At 45.7% G+C, this 23,651-nt stretch overlaps 1 protein-coding gene across 1 annotated transcript in view; it reads right to left on the bottom strand.

Moving 5' to 3' along the window:
- Positions 1–23,651, bottom strand: part of ADGRL4 (adhesion G protein-coupled receptor L4) — a 243,151-nt gene that overhangs the window by 112,861 nt on the left and 106,639 nt on the right. The window contains exons 3-5 of the mRNA XM_063939562.1: positions 22,416–22,565; positions 3,737–3,883; positions 3,150–3,220 (exon numbers count right to left, since the gene is read on the bottom strand). Of these exons, the coding sequence (XP_063795632.1) occupies positions 3,150–3,220; positions 3,737–3,883; positions 22,416–22,565 (368 nt within the window). The remainder of the gene's footprint in view (positions 1–3,149; positions 3,221–3,736; positions 3,884–22,415; positions 22,566–23,651) is intronic.

Below are 23,651 nucleotides of genomic sequence, written 5' to 3'. Positions count from 1 at the left end.
CACCATGAAAATGGCTCAGCGGCCATCTTCCTGGAGATCTGCGCATGCACCATAGAGTCTGAGCCCTCTAGTGCTCAGACTCTCAGCGCTGCCGGCAGAGAGGAGGGGGCACGTACGGCGGAGGCAGCACTCGGGCCTCTCTTAAAGCGCCCCTGGTTATGCCAATGCCAGTTTCCAGAAGGGCTACTGCAATGATCCGTGCAGCTATAAGCGGGAAGCCGCTCTGGCCGCTGTTTTTCCGTCCACAGCCGCACCTGTTTACTGGCGCCTGCACCAGCTCAGTGCTAGGTACAAGAGATCCATCTGAAGCAGGCTTTCTATCTCTGTACACACAACTCAGAACAGCACGGAACTCTAACTACAAACCCACAACATCCCGTGCTACTCCCATATGACAGAACAGCTCTGTGCAATTACAATGGTGTCGCCCATCACCTCGAAACGCCCATTTAACAGAAAGACAGAACCGGCAAAGACTCATCTGATGCACAATAGGGCGGAGATGCATAAAAACTAATATAATATCGCATCTGCTGCGCACGCACTGTATGCCAAAGCTCTGCGTCCATGCAAAGAGATCCGACCGACATAGAATCTAGCCCAGAATCTTCTCACAAAACACAACACCGGGGTTAATTCAGAGTTGATCGCAGCAACACATTTGTTAGCAGTTGGGTAAAACCAAGACCCTCATTCCAAGTTGTTCGCTCGCTAGCTGCTTTTAGCAGCATTGCACACGCTAGGCCGCCGCCCTCTGGGAGTGTATCTTAGCATAGCAGAAGTGCGAACGAAAGATTAGCAGAATTGCTACTAAAATGTTCTTGCAGTTTCTGAGTAGCTCCAGACCTACTCCTAGATTGCGATCACCTCAGTCCGTTTAGTTCCTGGTTTGACGTCACAAACACGCCCTGCGTTCGGCCAGCCACTCCCCCGTTTCTCCTGCCACTCCTGCGTTTTTACCTGACACGCCTGCGTTTTTTAGCACACTCCCTGAAAACGTCCAGTTACCACCCAGAAACACCCACTTCCTGTCAATCAGACTACGATCACTCGAGCGATGAAAAAACGTCGCTCGAGCTTGTGCAAATCTCCAACGTTTTGTGTTAAATTACTGAACGCATGCGCGCTGTGTACCGTGCGCATGCGCATTTTCCACCTAATCGCTCCGTCGCGAAAAACGGCAACGAGCGAACAACTCGGAATGACCCCCCATGTGCACTGCAGGTGGGGCAGATATAACATGTGCAGAGAGAGTTAGATTTGGGTGGGGTGTATTCAAATTGAAATCTAAATTGCAGTGTAAAAATAAAGCAGCCAGTATTTACCCTGCACAGAAACAATATTACCCACCCAAATCTAACTCTCTCTGCACATGTTACATCTGCCCCACCTGTAGTGCACATGGTTTTGCCCATCTGCTAACAAATTTACTGCTGCGATCAACTCTGAATTACCCCCACTGTGTGTGAAGCGGATACCCAGGGTATCAGTACCCCAGGTGCAGGGGGTGACATCATTACAGAGCAAGAAAGTGATGGCGGGCCGCCCCACCTCACTCTGAAGGCCTATCCTGAGCGTGTGCCGGCCGGCTCCAAGAGGCAAGAACAACATCACCAGGCCTCTAACGTAATGTTTTTAATGCCCCAATAATACATTGTTCCACCCCTGGCTGACAGATTTCTTTCCATCCCTGTCTTCCTTTGTTAATTAAGAATATACTATATATTACTTACTCATTAAAAATGACATTTGTAACTATACCATTTATTAAAATAGTAATAAAAACACTGCAATTTTTGTGGCCATGTAACAGAATGGAACGGCAGTCTGCGCTTTCACGTCGTCAGGAAACACCATGATGACACAATAATTACTGCACCTACAGTATGCAGAGAAACGTGGTTTCATGACTTTGTGCAGAATAATATACGCTGAAAAGAAATCCCTTATATATATATATATGGTATATTTCTCTTTTAATTGCACTTGCACAATACACACGGTGGAGTCCCATTATTATGAGCATCAGCTAATAGCCAGAGTATCCGCCGTGTATGGCGCGGACAGCAGCTAGACAGCTGATCTGTCACTATAGACACATGTCTGGTAGCCCCCAGGTACACTGTGATGGTGAGCTGCTCCACTGTAGCATGTCGGTCGCTCTCACGCTCCTTCGTAGCCGACGTTCACTTCTCACATCAATGGCGCGTGGTGCTCCGCAGTTTCTACGTCGGTTATTCGCAATGGTGACATTTGTCCAGTCACGATACAACTTCACAGGTCACACACTGCGCTGTGTCAGAAATACTGCTGCCCTTGGCCCGAAAGCCGATAATCATCCCTTTTTGCTACTCGGATAAGTTGCCCCTTTTGGGTGTGGTATAGCACATAGACAGTTAAAAGATAGAAAGTCATTAGGTAGACACCATATGGTCAATAGTCAAAAGTCAGACAGGGTCATAAGTCAGGCAGGGTCATAAGTCAGGCAGGGTCGTAAGTCAGGCAGGGTCATAAGTCAGCCAGGGTCATAAGTCAGAAACAAAAACAATTAATTTTTTCGTTTTTTTTTGTGTTTTTAGACATTTTTAACCCAAATTTGGTGAAATTTGTCCCCTCGCGGGCTCGTTACGCTCGCCACGTTTCGGGCTCGGTGTCTTGTTCCGCTCCACTTTGCTCACAACAACTTTACTAAAAGGTAATAATTTGTTACATGGATAGTAAATGAGGCAAAAGTTGTAAAAAAACCACAGAAAAACAAAAAAATTTTTTTTTGTGTGTCTGACTTCTGACCCTGTCTGACTTTTGACTGTTGACCATATGGTGTCTACCTAATGACTGTCTATCTTTAACTATCTATAGACTGGAACCCGTCCCTTTTACCCATGACAGCAACGAGTGATAAGTGCGCAGACGCCCTATCGCACTCCTTATATACCCACCACGCCAGTGCACGACACGTAACATACTTCATGGGCTACGCACTGCCGACGTCACATGTAGGAGGTGGTCATTATAATGTGACTCCACCGTGTAGGTCACTGATGAATAATATTACCCATATGGGATTCACCTTTAGCACTGCCCAAACCTACTTTTAAACTGAAAACTTTCTGAACATTGGAGGTATGTAACGTTCCATCAACACTTACCTTGGCCATGGTTTGTCTAATGTTGTCGGAAATGCACTCATCATCCAAATGACATTTAATCTTTAGGTTTTCTGCAGAAAAAAAAAATATCTGTCATGTAAATGACTGGACAGCCGTGGCCATAATTGCTGTAGCTTGCGTGAGGTGTAATTGTCAGACAAGTGTTTGTTCCTGCAAATAATGGCGAAATGAATGTTGGTCTGTGAATAATGGATGGAGGGGGGGGGGAATTACTCCATAATTATTTCTTTATTATTTGGTGGTCCGTACTGGCACCTGAAATGAAGGCGGCAAAGACGTGATGACCCCTAAATTCGGCCCTGGTCTTGTGTTACCTGTACAATGCTTGAGTCCATTACTTCATTCCAGCAAAAGTAGGTGAAAATTATATTTTATGAATAGAAAAGTTTTTCCCCCGTATAAATAAAATTAAAACTATTTTGGGGAATGAAATAATACATTTGTCACCTATCATGTTCTATAAATGTAATTAGGCTACATGTAACCTGCAGGTAAATCTTTCTTTTGTAACCTTGATGTAAAAATTAAATGACTTCCAAAAATGAATTACTATCCCCAGTAGTTACCTTGACAGTAAGTCCCATCGTTTGGTGTAAAGACCAAGCTTCCTGAGGACGCCTGATAACCTTCCAGGCACGAGCAGCTGTACCCTCCGGCCGTATTCTCGCACTGAGCGTGCTCTCCGCACTTCTCCTCTTTACATTCATCTATATCTGCAAATACCATGTCAAATCGCATTTTAATGACATATTTATGGAAGGTAAACTTTCTCCCTTGTTAAGAAAGTGTCTTTTGGCGCAGACCCAGAATTGCAATTTTTTAACAACTAGAAAAGAAACATCTCCCGCACAATAATTTCATGTTTCTCTTCCTGTCAATGAAACATTGATTAGAAAAAAAAGGAAACAATTAAATGTTTTACACATCACAAAATCCTGTTTCAAGGGGATAAGGAAGAGAGCAAAACATTTGTAGATATCTCTAAACTCAGCTGCTGACACTATTATTCCCTTCTAATAAATTACCTGCAAATGTCTCTACTTAGTCATGTTTGTAATTAGAATGATGAAAATCCATAACTTAGACTAAGTAGGGAGTTTCTCATGCGAGTTGTCGCAGGCGGTTATTGGTGTTTAATTGTACACCGGGCTGGATGATAAATCATAAAGTAAGAAACAGAAAGAGAAAACAACAAGATAGATTTGTTTAATTATAAGTGCAACTACTGTAATACAGGCTTCTTGGATTCTAGACTTGGCCGGTCTGTCTCAGTGGCCAGTGGTTGAGTAGTTGGCTGTGCATGTATGTGGTGAAATTGGGCAGATTTGTTCAATGGGTCTCATGTTATCTGTCACACAACAACCCCATACGATGGTTTATATGTCCATCAGCCAACAGCAATTCCCATCCAGTTTCCCTTGCCCTATGCAATCATCTGGAGGACCACATGTGACAGTACTGATCAGAGAAGATCACAGCGGGGAAGCCTTCCATAAACAAATGGTCAAGTGTTTGACTAAATTTACAGTCATTACATTAATCTTTACATTAAAAGGAGCAACTCTCCAGATTGTACAGTAACTAGTAGCTGAGGACCCGAAATAAGATGGGTACTGGGCAATTATATGCACCATTGCCCTGCGCTGTCCTCGACCCATCCCCGCTTTCTCGCCCAACTGCCGACATCTCCTTTCCCGGTGATCTGGGCGTGCACTCCCGTTCTCACTGTGCATGCTGCAGATGGGACACACTGCTGCTCACTATCAGTCTGTGCTCTGCAGGAACATGTCTGCTGCTCATTATCAGTCTATGCTCTGCAGGAATAATGGGGGTCATTCCGAGTTGTTCGCTCTGTAATTTTCTTCGCATCGCAGCGATTTTCCGCTAATTGCGCATGCGCAATGTTCGCACTGCGACTGCACCAAGTAAATTTGCTATGCAGTTAGGTATTTTACTCACGGCATTACAAGGTTTTTTCTTCGTTCTGGTGATCGTAATGTGATTGAGAGGAAGTGGGTGTTTCTGGGCGGAAACTGCCCGTTTTATGGGTGTGTGTGAAAAAACGCTGCCGTTTCTGGGAAAAACGCGGGAATGTCTGAAGAAACGGGGGAGTGTCTGGGCGAACGCTGGGAGTGTTTGTGACGTCAAACCAGGAACGACAAGCACTGAACTGATCGCAGATGCCGAGTAAGTCTGGAGCTACTCAGAAACTGCTAAGAAGTGTCTATTCGCTATTTTGCTAATCTTTCGTTCGCAATTTTGATAAGCTAAGATTCACTCCCAGTAGGCGGCGGCTTAGCGTGTGCAAAGCTGCTAAAAGCAGCTTGCGAGCGAACAACTCGGAATGAGGGCCATTGTACATGACTGCTGCTCACTATCAGTCTGTGCTCTGCAGGAACATGTCTGCTGCTCACTATCAGTCTGTGCTCTGCAGGAACATGTCTGCTGCTCACTATCAGTCTGTGCACTGCAGGAATAATGCACATGACTGCTGCTCACTATCAGTCTGTGCTCTGCAGGAACATGTCTACTGCTCACTATCAGTCTGTGCTCTGCAGGAACATGTCTGCTGCACACTATCAGTCTGTGCTCTGCAGGTACATGTCTGCTGCTCACTATCAGTCTGTGCACTGCAGGAATAATGCACATGACTGCTGCTCACTATCAGTCTGTGCTCTTCAGGAATAATGCACATGTCTGCTGCTCACTATCAGTCTGTGCTCTTCAGGAATAATGCACATGTCTACTGCTCACTATCAGTCTGTGCTCTGCAGGAACATGTCTGCTGCTCACTATCAGTCTGTGCTCTGCAGGTACATGTCTGCTGCTCACTATCAGTCTGTGCACTGCAGGAATAATGCACATGACTGCTGCTCACTATCAGTGTGTGCTCTTCAGGAATAATGCACATGTCTGCTGCTCACTATCAGTCTGTGCTCTTCAGGAATAATGCACATGACTGCTGCTCACTATCAGTCTGTGCTCTTCAGGAATAATGCACATGACTGCTGCTCACTATCAGTCTGCGCTCTGCAGGAATAATGCACATGACTGCTGCTCACTATCAGTCTTTGCACTGCAGGAATAATGCACATGACTGCTGCTCACTATCAGTCTGTGCTCTGCAGGAATAATGTACATGTCTGCTGCTCACTATCAGTCTGTGCTCTTCAGGAATAATGCACATGTCTGCTGCTCACTATCAGTCTGTGCTCTTCAGGAATAATGCACATGACTGCTGCTCACTATCAGTCTGTGCTCTTCAGGAATAATGCACATGTCTGCTGCTCACTATCAGTCTTTGCACTGCAGGAATAATGCACATGACTGCTGCTCACTATCAGTCTGTGCTCTGCAGGAATAATGTACATGTCTGCTGCTCACTATCAGTCTGTGCTCTTCAGGAATAATGCACATGACTGCTGCTCACTATCAGTCTGTGCTCTTCAGAAATAATGCACATGTCTGCTGCTCACTATCAATCTTTGCACTGCAGGAATAATGCACATGACTGCTGCTCACTATCAGTCTGTGCTCTGCAGGAATAATGTACATGACTGCTGCTCACTATCAGTCTGTGCTCTGCAGGAATAATGTACATGACTGCTGCTCACTATCAGTCTGTGCTCTGCAGGAATAATGTACATGACTGCTGCTCACTATCAGTCTGTGCTCTGCAGGATTAATGCACATGACTGCTGCTCACTATCAGTCTGCGCTCTGCAGGAATAATGCACATGTCTGCTGCTCACTATCAGTCTGTGCTCTTCAGGAATAATGCACATGTCTGCTGCTCACTATCAGTCTCTGCTGGTTAATGTTAATATTCATGTTACCTTTGTCTGACATTGATAGCCTGTTCCCATGGGTAGTGTTCAGACTGACATGCGCAGAAGGGTTGTTATTGGACCTAAGTCATAACACAGTGGCCTTCAGAACAGGTACATAGATGGATTTAATATTTTATGTAGTTATAATCAGAAATAATACTCCCACCACCACTAATAACGTAGATGATTTATAGTTTGTATTCTGAGGAGACACTGCTCAAGGGGGATAACATTTAGTGACATGCAGCGCATCTTGGCCTTTGTAATTGGAGCCGATATGGGTGTATGGGATTACATATGAAATAACAGCGGATTGGATGCCGGCTGTCAATACCCTGACACCAGAATGTCGGCAGCTAGGCGAGCGCTAAGAGTACCCTTGCAGGCTCGCTGCGCTCACCACGCTTCGGGCTTGGTGGCTCGGGTATGGGTCATTAGGTCTACCACAGTTAGGTCGACAGTCATTAGGTCGACATGGCCACTAGGTCGACATGGTCATTAGGTCGACATGAAAAAGGTTGACATTGAAAAAGGTCGACATGAGTTTTTCTACTTTTTTTGGTGTTGTTTACTTCGTAAAGTGACGGGGAACTCCAATTAGTGCACCATGGGCCTAATTCAGAGTTAATCGCAGCAACAAATTTGTTAGCAGTTGGGCAAAACCATGTGCAGTGCAGTTGGGGCAGATGTAACATGTGCAGAGAGAGTTATATTTGGGTGGGGTGTGTTCAAACTGACATCTAAATTGCAGTGTAAAAATAAGGCAGCCAGTATTTACCCTGCACAGAAACAAAATAACCCACCCAAATCTAACTCTCTCTGCACATGTTACATCTGCCCCACCTGCACTGTAGCATGGTTTTGCCCAACTGCTAACAAATTTGCTGCTGCCATCAGGTCTGAATTACCCCCCCTCCCGTGTCCCCTCGCATGGCACGCTTCGCTCGCCATACTTCGGGCAAGGTGCCTCGCTCCGCTGCACTCGGCACAGGTTACTATTCACAATCGTAGTTCACGTGGATCGTAAAGTATGAAAAAGTAATAAAAAAAAGGAAAAAAATGTGAAAAACTCATGTTGACCCTTTTCCTTGTCGACCTAATGCATGTCGACCAATAGTGGTCGACCTAATAACTGTCGACCTAAGTGTGGTCGACCTAATGACCGTATCCCGGTGGCTCAATGCACTCACCACAAGATCTGTTCCCACTCTATGGGTGTCGTGGGCACCCACAATTGGGAATAATCCTGGTGCACCGGGATTCCGGCTGGCGGAATGGTCGGCTGGCGGGATTTCAGCGTCGGTATCCTGAACACCGGGATCCTGATAGTGCAGCATTTTAACTGCATCCTAGGTGCATGTGTTCAGCCTCCACATGTTTCAATCTGGGTGTCTGATTAGGACAGAAAGGGGACAACCAGGAATTGTTGAAGAGTAAATATTAGTTAAGTAAATCCTTATTAACTTTATCTACTTAATGCTCCGGGTAGAACTTTGACCCAAGGAGCCTGTTCTGGGCCTTCCACTGGATGGATTTGGAAGAAAACTTCACAGAGTGATGACATCAGATCCCAGAAGACATAATAGGGGGTTGGTAAGGCCTCACGGTGGAATGCGTTGGGTAGAACTTTGAACAAGGGAGCCTGTTCTGGGCCTTCCACTGGATGGATTTGGAAGAAAACTTCACAGAGTGATGACATTAGATCCCAGAAGACATAATAGGGGTTCGGTTGGACCTCATGGTGGAATGTGCTGGTAAGAACTTTGAACAAGGGAGCCTGTTCTGGGACTTCCACTGGATGGATTTGGAAGAAAACGTCACAGAGTGATGACATTAGATCACAGAAGACATAATAGGGCGTCGGTTGGACCTCACGGTGGAATGCACCGGGAAGAACTTTGAACAAGGGAGCCTGTTCTGGGACTTCCACTGGATGGATTTGGAAGAGAACGTCACAGAGTGATGACATTAGATCCCAGAAGACATAATAGGGGGTCGGCCGGGCCTCACGGTGGAATGCGCCGGAAAGAACTTTGAACAAGGGAGCCTGTATTGGGCCTTAAACTGTATGGATTTGGAAGAAAACTTCCCAGAGTGGAAACATTGGATCCTAGAAGACATAATAGGGGTTGGGGTCCCAGTCGGACCTCCTGTTGGTATATGTTGGCCTGAACTTGGACTCGGGGAGCCTGTTCTGGGCCTTCCACTGGATGGATTTGGAAGAAAACGTCACAGAGGGGAAACACTGGATCCCAGAAGACATAATAGGTGGTTGGGGTCTCAGTCGGACCTCCTGTTGGTGTATGTTGGCCAGAACTTTGACTCGGGGAGCCTGTTCTGGTCCTTCCACTGATGGATTTGGAAGAAAACATTACAGAGTGGTAACATTGGATCCCAGAAGACATACTAGGGGGACGAGGCCATGCAGCCCTTTCAGCGGAATGTGCTGGACAGAACTTTGACCCAAGGAGCCTGTTCTGGGCCTACCACTGGATGGATTTGGAAGAAAACCTCACAAAGTAATAATTGGTTCCCAAAAGATATACTGGGGGTGGTTGGGGCCCCAGTCAGACTTCCTATTGGGTGTAGTATGGCTTACCGACGCCGGGATCCTGGCAGTATACCGACGCCGGGATCCCGGCGGGGAGAGGCGAGTGCAGCAAGCCCCTTGCGGGCTCGCTGCGCTCGCCACGCTGCGGGCTCGGTGGTGATCTACGGTCACCACGGGTTCTTTTCCCACTCTATGGGTGTCGTGGACACCCACGAGTGGAAATAGTCCCTGTTGGTCGGCATGCCGACCATCGGGATAGTGAGTGTCGGGAAGCTGCAGGAGGTCATGTGACCGTCGGCCTCCCGACCGTCGGTCACATGAATACCACCCTTTCCTATTGGTGTATGCTGGCCAGAAATTTGACATAGGGAGCCTGTTCTGGGCCTTCCACTAGATGGATTTGGATGAAAACTTTAATGAACTATAATCATTGACAGAAATAACCATAATTCAATGACCTGAAATAACCATAAATCAATGAACTAAAATAACTGACGGAAATATGTACCCAAAAGCTCTGGAATAGCAACATTGATAACGGAAGGAAAACTTTAAACCCATCTCACAATGAAGAAGATATTATAAAACTGAACAGAAAGGAAAGCTGGGGATCGGGGCAGCACCCTAAAAACAAAAACGACACTGGACAGCCACCCTAATGGGTGTGTTGTAAGAGCTACTAAGGTACTAATTATTTTTAATATGTTGACAGTTACATCAAACTCATTGATAACTTAATAACTGGAAAATTTAAACACGGCAATGCTGGGTACCTGAGCTAGTATATATACAGTATATATAAAAAGACAGACAGACAGACAGACAGACAGACAGACAGACAGACAGACAGATAGATAGATAGATAGATAGATAGATAGATAGATAGATAGATAGATAGATAGATAGATAGATAGATAGATACTGTATATATTGTGACAAAGATCACAAGAATAAGCAAAAATACATACAGATAGATAGATAGATAGATAGATAGATAGATAGATAGATAGATAGATAGATAGATACTGTATATATTGTGACAAAGATCACAAGAATAAGCAAAAATACATACAGATAGATAGACAGACAGACAGACAGACAGACAGACAGACAGACAGATAGATAGATAGATAGATACAGGGGTGTATCTTCCTATTGGCCAGGATGGCACTTGCCAGGGGCGCCGGCCAAGAGGGGGGCGCCGACCGGCAGTGCCACCCGCTCCAGGGGTTAGAATGACATAGTAGTTCTCACTGAGTACATCCCTTAGCAGTGCTCATCCACTGCCGGACTCTCAGAAGCATATTGCACTCTGACACTCTCTGTGACTACAGTCACAATGATGGTGAATATAGCCAGGGAGCAGGGAACTTCCAGGTAGGGGCAGGGGCGAGGCACCTCCTCTTCCTCATCCGCTCCCCTTCTCATTGGTCCCACGCGGTCTGTCACCAAACACCAGCCACTATAATCAGCACCAGTCAGCAGTGCAGCATGACCATACCTGTACATTTTCTGCGGTACCATAGCTGCACTGCATGGTCTATCCTGGCAGTCTGGATCACAGGTTACAAAGAGCTCTGTATAGAGAGGTATCTATGTCCAGCAGTGTTGAGACTACAAGTCCCAGCACACCTTGTCAATTGGATTTGCTGGGACATGTAGTGAAATCACACCTAGAGGTTTTTTTTTTTAACTGTATGTATGTGTGCATATATCCCCTCGGTGTCCCTGTCCACGCCCACCTCGTAATTCCCCCTTAGTGTCACTGCCCGCACCATCCCTGTAACTGCCCCCTCAGTGACCCTGCCCATACACTCCTGTAATTCCCTCTCAGTGTCCCTGCCTGCACCCTTCCCGTAATTCCCTCTCAGTGTCCCTACCAGCACCCTAACCGTAATTCCCCCTCAGTGTCCCTGCCTGCACACTCCTCGTAATTCCCCCTCAGTCTCCCTGTCTGCACCCTCTCCATAATTCCATCTCAGTGTCCCTGCCCGCACGCTCATCGTAATTCCTCCTCAGTGTCCCTGCCCGTACCCTCCCCGTAATTCCCCCTCAGTGTCCCTGCCCGCACACTCCTGTAATTCCCCCTCAGTGTCCCTGCCCGCACACTCCTGTAATTCCCCCTCAGTGTCCCTGACCACACCCTACCTGTAATTGCCCCTCAGTGTACCTGACCTCAGCCTCCCTGTAAGCCCTCCACCTCATTGTCCCTACCCGCACCCTCCCTGTAATTCTCCCTCAGTGTCCCTGACCTCAGCCTATCTGTGACTCCCCCCTCTGTGTCTCTGGGTGGGGGAGATGGGGGGCGCCAGTTCTTTACTTTGCCAGGGGCGCTCAGACCCCTAGATACACCCCTGGATAGATAGATAGATAGATAGATAGATAGATAGATAGATAGATAGATAGATAGATAGATAGATAGATAGATAGATAGATAGATACTGTATATATTGTGACAAAGATCACAAGAATAAGCAAAAATACATACAGAATTACAGATAGATAGATAGATAGATAGATAGATAGATAGATAAATAAATAAATAAATAAATAAATAAATAAATAAAATGTATCTTTGAAACCATTACTAGTCAGGCAGGGATTTGCATTTGCAATATAACTAAGAGAAACCACTGTTTATAGTTTGCGTTATTATTTGGTGGAAATACTGTTTGTGAAATTAAAGTGGGATTATTTTTAGGTGTAACTGAAGGAATGTCAGTAATTTGGGGACTTCCTTTGTCAGGAAGTTCTGTATACTGTGAGTCATAGAGACTTACAATGAGTTGAGCCTTACCGGCAAAACCCCATTAACACAAGTTATTTATTCAGATTTTCCAGCTATCCTGCATTAAACCAGCACAGCAACAAAAAATAACAGTCTGGATAATGTCATTTTTCTCTGCGTTAAATACAGGAACAGAACAGCGTTGTACATTTCTGTTCTGCGGCTATACCGGTGGTAATGATATGGAGAGGTGAGCGTAAATAGGAACCTATAATGTGTTCGAGAGACGCTTCTAGGAGAAGTAAAATTATTCCACTCCCGCCATGATCTTACCCACGGAAAATTGCACCACGATGAAAGAATCAAGCGCTTTGTGTGTTTCTCATGTCAATGAAATATTGATTTCACTTTGTGAGGATGAAGTGCAGTCTACAATCACTACAGAAGTCACTTTGAACTCGTGAAAAGCAGACAAGCCACAGAGGTTAATGAAGATATTTATGTATGGTGGAATGAAGAATAGTCTTGTGTTCACACTGGTAATACTGGGCTGTGGGAGATGTCATATAACCTAATGCACAACAGCGTTGAGGAAAGATCACTTTGGTAAAGTTCTGCAACAATACAGTCACTTATCTCCTATTGCAGACGGCTAGGTGACCGGACCACGCAATGGTGGTCATTCCGAGTTGATCGCAGCCAGCAACTTTTTGCTGCTGCTGCTGCGATCAACTAGTCCACGCCTATGGGGGAGTGTATTTTAGCTTAGCAGGGGTGCGATCGCTTGTGCAGCCCTGCTAAGTGAAAAAAATTTCAAGCAGAAATTGACCAGCCCTGGACATACTTACCCTGTGCGACGATCTCTGCAATGCTGGAGTCGGCTTTGACGTCAGACATCCGCCCTCCGTTCTGCTGGATACGCCTGCGTTTTCTTCACCACATCCCGAAAAACGGTCTCCAACGCTCCGGATCCGCCCAGGTACTCCTTCCTTCTATCAATCTTCTTTGCGGTCAGCTCTGCGACCGCTTCCTTCGTCAGACGCGACGTAACCCGGCGACCCCTGTCGCCGGGCAACGTCGTGCACGCACATTGCGGCCGATGCGCATGCGCATTCCGGACCCGTTTGCACCTCAGCGATATACCGCTTCGTGCGAATGGGTCGGAATGACCCCCAATATCCCAAGACAGTCCAGCTTTCCCAGCGCTGTACACAGTGACCTTGCAGAGGAATCTCACCATTTGTTTCTAAATAATTATTGCCATTCACAAATAATACAATTATTTCCTTTTTCTTCCTATATACCTCTGGGCCCGATTCAGACATGAACGCTGTTGTGCGAATTTGCACAGCGTCCGATTACCGAATGACTGCACGCATATGCACCATAGCTAAACAGCGACAAGGTGGTGTGAAAATGTAGATCGCTAGGCGTATGCAAGGTGATTGACAGGAAGAGGACGTTTGTGGATGGTAATTGGCCGTTTTCTGGGAGTGTCAGGGAAAACGCAGGCGTTCCTAAGCGTTCTCAGGGCGAGTGTGTGACGTCAGCTCCGGCCCCGATCAGCCTGTTCTCATCACACTGTAGGAGTAGGTCCTGGGCTGCGCACACACTGCACAGAATGGAAAAATCATTTGATGGTGAGTGAGTTGTGAACGGATTTGCAGATGTCCGCTGTGTGGCGGATCTTTCGCACGTCGTACACATGCATTTGCACACTTGCACGGGTTTTCACTCTCTATGGGCGGCAGCTATCTGATTGCAGATCGCTGCAAAAACGCACAGCAGCTATCAGGTCTGAATCGAGCCCTCTGTACAGTATGTATGAAGTAGCGCATTTTAGCTAATAGCCAAAAAAATTGTCCACCCCGCCCAGCACATCGTTGTCATGGCAACACGGGTAATTTTAAAATGTTAAATTATTTTGCTGGTGGCGGCGGGGAGGGTTTGAGGGGTTTCTAATCTATTACTGGTTCACTGGATTACACAATTAGCCCTGAGTAATTATCAGGGTTATATGACGCTTCCGGAATTACACATTTCACAATTTTCAGAAAATTTAGGAATTGATATAAAATATATTCTTTTTAAATTAGGATTTTAAATGACACTTTGCTCCATTACTTCCTGTCAGCCATCCACAACCTATGAGAAGGTATCAGCCAGCACCTAGGGGGTCATTCCGAGTTGATCGCTCGCTAGCAGTTTTTAGCAGCCATGCAAACGCATAGTCGCCGCCCACGGGGGAGTGTATTTCTGCTTTGCAGGAGTGTGAACGCTTGTGCAGCAGAGCGCCTGCAAACACATTTTGTGCAAAACAAGACCAGCCCTGTAGTTACTTATCCTGTGCGATGATTGCTGCGACGAGTGACACGGTAATGACATCAGATACCCGCCCAGCAAATGCCCGGCCACGCCTGCGTTTTTCCAAACACTCCCAGAAAACTGTCAGTTGACACCCAGAAACGCCCTCTTCCTGTCAATCTCCTTGCGATCGGCTGTGCGACTGAAAGCGTCGCTAGAACCTGTGCAAAACCATGATGCTCTTTGTATCCGTACATCGCACGTGCGCATTGCGGTGCATACGCATGCGCAGATTAGCCATTTTTTTCATTGATCGCTACGCAGCGAACAACGGCAGCTAGCGATCAACTCGGAATGACCCCCTTAGTTTGAAAAATAACTCCGCATCTCAGTGTTACAGAGGCGATAAATTCCTGACGTCACGCCACACACTTGAAAGGGATTATTTGTAAGGCTATCATTTTACTAAGTGTGTTTTTGGGGAGAGAGCGTCTTACCTCTGCCTAATACTCTGCCACTATATCTCTGGCTGATATTTTTCTTTGGACTTATTACAAATAATGTAGGAGATGTATCAAACCTTGGAGATAGGTAAAGTGGAGAGAGCTAAAGGGCCTAATTCAGACCTGATCGCTCGCTAGGATTTTTTTGCAGCGCTGCGATCAGATAGTCGCCGCCTATAGTGGAGTGTATTTTTGCTTTGCAAGTGTGCGATCGCATGTGTAGCCAAGCGGTACAATTAAACGTTGTGTAGTTTCTGAGTTGCCCAGAACTTACTCAGCCGCTGCGATCACATCAGCCTGTCTGGGGGCCGGAATAGACGTCAGACACCCGCCTGCAAACGCTTGAACACGCCTGCGTTTTTCCAACCACTCCCTGAAAACGGTCAGTTGAGACCCACAAACGCCTTCTTCCTGTCAATCTCCTTGCGATCGGCTGTGCAAATGGATTCTTCGTAAAACCCATCACACAGCAACAATCCGCTTTGTACCCGTACGACGCGCCTGCGCATTGCGGTGCGTACGCATGTGCAGTTCTGTGATCGCATCTTAGTAGCGACTGCTGAGGAATACCCCCCATTAATCCTTCTGGATCTCTGTGAAGCATTTGACACCGCTGTCATGTGGTGTTCCACAAGGTTCTGTACTCTCCCCCATGCTTTTTGCAGTACACATATTACCACTGGGTGAAATAATCAGACTACTAACAGCATCTAGAATCTCCAAGAATTCATCGGAGCATCGAGCTTTTAGCCCTGTGGATCCGACTCTCTGGAACTCTCTTCCCCGCACAGTACGAAAGGCCTCAACTATAGAATCCTTCAAACACAGACTCAAGACTTTCCTGTTACTCAGCGTTTCTGTAATGCTCCCTTAGTGTCTCCTGCCCTCTGTATTTTATGAAAAGCTTTTCTGTACTTCATTGTTTCTGTACTGTATTATGTTCATTCTATCTGTTAAGCGCCTTAAGTCCTACTGGAGAAAGACGCTATATAAATAAAAAGATTATTATTATTATTATTATTATTGTTATTATTAAGTGTATAACGCTGGCAGAGAGCCGGGTCAGGCAGGGGAGATGCATGAAAATATATTTTTTTTCCAGTCTGCATTATAACTTGTGCTGTTTGAGAAGTTTTCAAACTCTACAATTTATCAAAATATAATACACACGTCTAGTTGCTTTTTCTCGGAAACCGGCAGATCGCAATCTGCAATGAGAATATTTTTTGACAGGGGATCCATACATAATGTATCAAGCAGAGCGACAGAAAACTGTATATAAAGTATATGCAAAAGCAGCTTCCTTTAGGTGTTGTTCTCACTGACGGACAAATCATGCGATCTCAGTATGACGCTTATACAGAGGGGCTGAAATGACCCTTACAATGTGCACTAAAGAAATATCTGTAGCAAAGGTTCAGAGCAGAGTAACATTATTTTCTCTCAGAAAAGTAAGATAAATTAGGAGCTGCTCAATCAGATTAGTAAAACTTTTCAGGGGGCATGAAAGGGAGGGGCAGAGGCCTTGTGATCATACGGCTCGCCCGCCGCGTCACCTGCTGGTGGCTATTCTGCTCACTCTACTCCCTCCCATAGCACTCCACTCGGGGGGTGGAGTATCGTGAAATTACGTGGTTGCATTGTGACATCACAACACAACTACGTAATTACGTGAAACTCCGCCCCCTTAGTGCAGTATGATGGGTGGGAGGAGGGGGAGCAGGATAGTAGTGCTGACGGCCTGGCGCCAACAAGTATACATCCCTTGCAATGAGCATTACACACCCTGGGCAACGAGCATGAGCAACGAGCATGACACCCAGAGCCACAGCATGAAACCCCCGGTAACGGGCATGCAGTGGCACACACAGGGGGGGTTTCTGAGGGGGTTTCACTGGTATGCTACACTGGGCTTTCTGGCTTATGCTGGTGTTTTGGGGTGCCACACCCTGCACCTAGATATAGCGCTAGGGACCCCAAATATACAGAGACGCCTTGATGCGGCTTTGGGGTTTAACCACACATTTGCGCAAATATGCGTAACGAAAATCTATGAATTCTATTATTATGTGGGATTTATATCTGGTTACTGTTATCATTCAGGGTGCTGGGGGAAACCAATTGCCTTTTTTTCTTGCTCAGAAATACCCCTCCCTTTTGAGCACCTGAATGATATCACTAAGCTAATTGAGCATCTACCAATATATATACCTGGAAACCCTCCCTGATGAGCCAAACTTTTTATTTTTGAGACGGAGACAGCAGTGTGTATATATATATATATACATATATATATATATATATATATATACGTACATACACACACACACACACACACACACACACACACACACACACACAGAAACCCCCCTGACTAAATCCTGCATTTGCCCCTGGCACTGAGCTTTAAACAACCCTGGCAATGAGCATAACACCCAGAACATGAAACCCCTGGCAACGAGCATAGAACCCAGAGAATGAAACCCCTGGCAACAAGCATGGAACCCACAGCATGAAACCCCTGGCAATGAGCAGGTAATTTAAAAGTAATTAAAGCCTTACTGTAGGGCATAATGTATCATGGGCATTGCGGCGTGTGGCATAATATGGTGCAGGGGGCATTACTGTGTGGGACTTAATATGGTGGAATTTTATTTATTTTCCTGTGGTGGCCGAGGTCTGTTGGTGCAGGGTCAAAAACTTGGGTGTAAGGTAGTCTTTTCCTGCAAGGCCACGCCCATTTTAGCGAGGCCAGGCCCCCTTCGCCACACGCAAAATATTTTTTATTGTCTATGGGTGGGGGTGGGGGGCACACTTTAGAATGCCTATGGGGGGTGCATTTTAAAAAGTTTATGGGGGCGCATTTTTTTTTACTGTTTAACCTGGGAGCCAGATCATCTAGAAACAGCCGTGGGGAGGGGTTATTCTAGAGAAGAATTAGAGATGTTCTAAACCACATGATGTTTGCGTCTATACCTAAGGTAAGATTTTACGCAACCCGCGGATTAATAAATGATGCCGTTTGTGTTTGTGAATCGCAACCAGTTGATGACAGTTCTAAAATCACATGGTAAACTGCACTCTGATGGATCCCGCCCCTTGTATAATCTCGGCTGGCTAAAAATAATAATACAGACTTAAAAAGGGGGAAAAACTTGAGAACTCAGATTTGTAGCCTTGTTTCTAGTGATATAACCGTATTCATGCACCACACAGAAATACACAAAATATACTAAATATATATATAAAAAAAAAATCTGAAATTCTAATTTTTTAAAAATTCCCTAAGGAAAAAAAAATGAGTTTACAATGGGGAGGCCAATTTATCTGAATTTCAGTGATTTACAAAAATTCATTCACAAATTGGTCTAGACTCTAGAGCAGGGGTGGGCAATTATTTCAGCTGGGGGGCCGCTTAACACTTCCAGTGAATATTCGAGGGCCACACACAAAATACTCAAAAAGAGTCCCCTTTTTACACATTACGGCAGATAGCGTCCCCTTTTTACACATTACGGCAGACATCGTCCCCCTTTTTACACATTACAGCAGACAGCGCCCCCGTTTTTACACATTACGGCAGACATTGTTCCCCTTTTTACACATTACGGCAGACTGCGTCCACTTTTTACACATTACAGCAGACAGCGCCCCCGTTTTTACACATTACGGCAGACATTGTCCCCCTTTTTACACATTACGGCAGACTGCGTCCCCTTTTTACACATTACGGCAGACTGCGTCCCCTTTTTACACATTACGGCAGACATTGTCCCCCTTTTTACACATTACGGCAGACAGCATCACCCTTTTTTACACATTACGGCAGACAGTCCCTACCCCCCTATCCCCTCCCTCCCCTAAACCCATATTGTAGTTTTTAACTCAGCTGCCTCCCCACCCTTAAACCTATATGGCAGCTTAAGCAGTGATCCAGGGGCTGGCAGGACAGGGGGTTTACCTGTTCGTCACAGTGGCAGACGATCCCCGCTGTCCGATGATGCCGCCTGGAGTCACTGCTGATGTGGCCTCTTGCTCCCGCTCGCTGGCCGCTGCTTCTTCTCCTCACTCAGCCGCCAAGCGCAGTGCCCGCCCCCTGTGCCGCCCAGCGCGCTTGGTAACAGAGGAAATCCCGGTCAGCTGACCTTGTGACGTGACCGGGATTTCCTCAGCGGCGCCTCGTCTGAGAGCAGTGCAATGACAAGCGGCCTGTCGGGCCGCTTGTCATTGCACTCTAATGGGGCACAGCGGGCCAGGCACGATCGGTCCGCGGGCCGCATCCGGCCCGCGGGCCGCCTGTTGCCCACCCCTACTCTAGAGCTACCCAAATGTCAACGAATACATATTTGAAAAGGGGGTTAATCTCCCTGGATTGTTTTCTGGGAAAGTGTTTATGGGGGTTATTCAGGTTTGTTAACAAACCAAAAAAGTTAGCAGTTGGGCAAAACCATGTTGCACTGCAGGTGGGGCAGATGTAACATGTGCAGAGAGAGTTTGATTTTGTGGGGGGGGGGGTTATTTTGTTTCTGTGCAGGGTAAATACTGGCTTCTTAATTTTTACACTGCAATTTAGATTTTAGTCTGAACACCCCCCACCCAAATCGAACGCTCTCTGCACATGTTACATCTGCCCCACCTGCACTGCACATGGTTTTGCTCAATTGCTAACTTTTTTGGTTTGCTAACAGCTCTGAATAACCCCCTGTTTTCCTGTCAGTTGATTGACAGTCTGCAGCCATTTTGGGGTGGTGGGGGGGCAGCGGTAGCTTGCTGTTCCAAGTGCTGAGGCCAAGACCCCGTCTTCCAATAGAGATTTCCTGGCCTATTTGTAGGAGCTGCTGTGGCCGGCTAGCGTGACCCCAATGGGGCAGGCCGATGGAGTCGCAGGTGATGCAGTGCTGCATCCTACGACGCAGCACTGGATCACAAATGCATGCCTGGGGCATCTACTTATATAAGACGCTTCCTGCTGCACTGCCGTCTCTGCGCATCACTGCAGCTTCTAGTCACTAGCGATGCACCCCCCAACCACATCTGAATTACTCCCCCTGAGGAAGTTTACAAAGTGTAAATATGACAATAGTCCAACCTTGCGCCTTGGTTTGTGCGGCTGAGTCTAGGTTTTTGCGCATTGGTCAGTGAGGTAGGATGTGGTTGGTAAAGGAGACAGTACTTACAGAGACGGAGCTAAGGAGTTGGAGCATGCACTGATTAGCTGGTAAGAGAGGATAATTCTACATCTGCAATGTGCACGGAATGGCACCTGAATCGTTGGTCGGGGGCTTTGTGGAAATAACACCATCTCTTAAAGTGCATCCATGCTTGCTGAGAAAATGAGTGACGTCGTTCATTTTCCCCCTTCCGGAGCAACGTTGCTCATTTTCTCTGCAAGTGTGTATGCCGCCAGCGACGGTCGATTTGCGGCCCCCGCAGGTCGGCAACGATCCTCGCTGTCAGCAGTGCATGTATGCTCAATTTGGACTGTCCTCTAGGAGCTGCATGCATGGCCCGGCCGCTGCGTGATGTCACTGAGCGATATGAACGGTCATATCGCTCAGTGTGTACGGCTGGCCGCCAGCCGCGCGGCCCGGGAGGGAAAAACACTAGACGATGTCGCTCATAGAGGGACATTGTCTAGTGTGTATACAGCTTAACATTTCCTTGCACTCTATACATTTATTTATTACCAGTTATTTATATAGCGCACACATATTCCGCAGCGCTTTACAGAGAATATTTTGGCCATTCACATCAGTCCCTGCCCCAGTGGAGCTTACAATCTATATTCCCTATCACATGTACACGTACACACATTCACACTAGGGTTAATTTTGTTGGGAGCCAATTAACCCACCTGTATAATTTGGGATTGTGGGAGGAAACTGGAGTACCCGGAGGAAACCCACGCAAGTACGTGGAGAACATACAAACTCCACACAGTTAGGGCCATGGTGGGACTTGAACCCATGACCTCAGCACTGTGAGGCAGTAATGCTATCCATTACACCATCCGTACTGCGCATTAAAATATTCCCTGGGAAATTAAACTGTTATGTGCACATAATTCTAAAAGCATAAAACTTGTTGCTTTACTGATACAGAGAAATGTGAAATTACTTCTGATCAGGGAGCTATTAATCAAACGCAGGAGACAATAAGAAAGTGCACCGGTCTATACAATGCGGGAATGTGTCCCTTCCACTGGGAGATTGCTGGATCGCTAGGTCGCTATTGACCACACTACATTAGAGCTGAAACCAGATGCTGATTTATTTAGCAACAAAACACATCCTCATTCTACGCACACACAATGATATGCTGCTATATATAAATACTGTATATACTGTGAGGATGCCAGGGATAATATAAGACACACAAGGCTTAGCTGCAGCAGTATCCTGCAATTACTATATATTGCATGTATCATAGTCCTATAGATTTGAAATACCTTTAATACTGTACGTACAAAGCAAGTTTCCCAGAAACATATTGGATTTTGATTAAACCTGGACACAAGCTAGTGTAATGTAAAATCAGATCAAACCATGTCTCTGTGTCCCCTCCACAAGTGTAATGGTTATTCTGTTGTTGATTACAGTCTTTTATATATACACACATATATATATATATATATATATATATATTTATTCATTTATTTATTTACCAAGTGCCTATTTGGGTATTTTACCTTTTACACCCATCCATGAAATTTCCATACAAAGATTTAAATTAAAAAAATTAAAAAGTTCTATAAAAATCCTGAAACGAGAGATTCCAATAATCTGACGGCCGCGGGATGTGGTATGCGCAAAGGCTCCAATATTATTACATCGTTTATGAAGTTCTCTGTGTTATAAAATATGTAAGTTGCTCTTTTTTTTTTTTTTTCTTCTGTGAAAACTGTTAATATGGAATTGACGAGCCAAGACTCGGAGCGACAGATCTCGGCGCATTAGCAAAATATAACATATCATGTAATAAGGTAACCATCTGTCCTCCAGATGTGCTGCAAATTCTCGCTTCAAAGGCATCAATTGTAAAATATTAAAAACCCCGGCAATATGCGAGGGTGTCACTTGCTAACGCTTTTCATGTGTAAACCTGTTTTAACATTGATGTAAAAAACAGTGGATGTTACAAAGTAACCGGTCGGGGTATCAGTGTAATGGTACAATACAGTGACTCGCACATCAGAAGTCTTCAAGACTTTGATAAATAGTCCCCTCAGTGCTCATTCCTTCCCATGGTATTGGATAATATTAATAACCGTATTAATTAAGATTAATAATTGATCAGCTAGTATATAGCTTGGCATGCAGAGCCACTTACCCTTGCAGTAGGTTCCGTCATTGGTCATAAATCTCTCCAGGCCGCTGGATACGAAGCCGGGCAGACACATGCAGTAGTAGCTGCCCCTTGTGTTGGTGCAGTTGGCATGGTCTCCGCAGATGTAGGTGGCGTTTTGGCATTCGTTGTCATCTGCAAAATAATATATATATATATATTTTAGTAAATAATAAATAGACTAGGTAGACGGGTGCTTGCTGCGGATCCGTCACCTAAGGCTTCAGATTATTCCTGGACACTATTGCAGATTTCTAATTAAGAACGTTTATTTTGCTAGGATTCGGGCTGCTGATGCATGTACATTAATGCAATTAGTGGGAATGGGTTCTACGGCCGTGTTTCTGCATTTAGAATACAAATGAAGTGTGGTATATGTATTGGGATAATGAGATATAATAGGGGTGCCCTGGTTTGTTTACAAAGTACTTACAGAAGCCGCAGGTGCTACAAGGGGTTACTAAGCGGAGCTGTTCTATGACATAGGTGCATCTAATCTAAGGCAATAATCACATCTCTAAACTGATTGGTTTCTATAGGCAACACCTACACTTGTCTGTTTTTGAAGCTTTAGTAATTTTACCCCTATAGGCTATAACGAACGCTAACCGTAACCTAACCCTAACAGTAAACCTAAGACCACCCCTAACTCAAGTCCTAACCCTAACCCTAATTCTAACCATAATGCTGACCCCTAATTCTAGCGCTAACCCTAACCCATAATTTTAACCTTTGACCTTGGGCCTACTTCAGACCTGATCGTAGATGTGCTATACCTACCGGCCCGACCCTCCTGCCCAGCAACCGCCTCTGCCTGTCAATCAGGCATAGGCGATCGGTGGGCCGAGATGCCGATAGCATCTCTGGCATGCATTGGCGTCTGAATTAGGCCCATGGTCAAAGGTTAAAATTATGGGTTAGGGTTAGCATGCGCAGTTCAGCGGGCAATCAGGTCTGAATTAGCGCCCTTGTGCTGTTGGCTTTGTAAATATCAACATTTTAAACAGTGACTTTTGACTGCATACCCTTCTAAGTGAATTATACTGTATCACCAGCGAGTTTCCACAACATGACCCAGAGTGCGGACTCTGACCACTGTCATTAGTCGCCACCATAGCCCGTCCCAACCAAACCTGCGCCAGCTTAATATCGATTGGTGCATCCTAATATGCCCCCATCCGTCACACCATCGAATATATACAGTAATTAGATGGTTTACCC

The sequence above is a fragment of the Pseudophryne corroboree genome, chromosome 9 (assembly GCF_028390025.1).
Source record: "Pseudophryne corroboree isolate aPseCor3 chromosome 9, aPseCor3.hap2, whole genome shotgun sequence".
Taxonomy (NCBI): Eukaryota; Metazoa; Chordata; class Amphibia; order Anura; family Myobatrachidae; genus Pseudophryne; species Pseudophryne corroboree.
The sequence above is the reverse complement of the archived record's forward strand: the minus strand, read 5'-3'. Positions and strand labels throughout refer to the sequence as shown.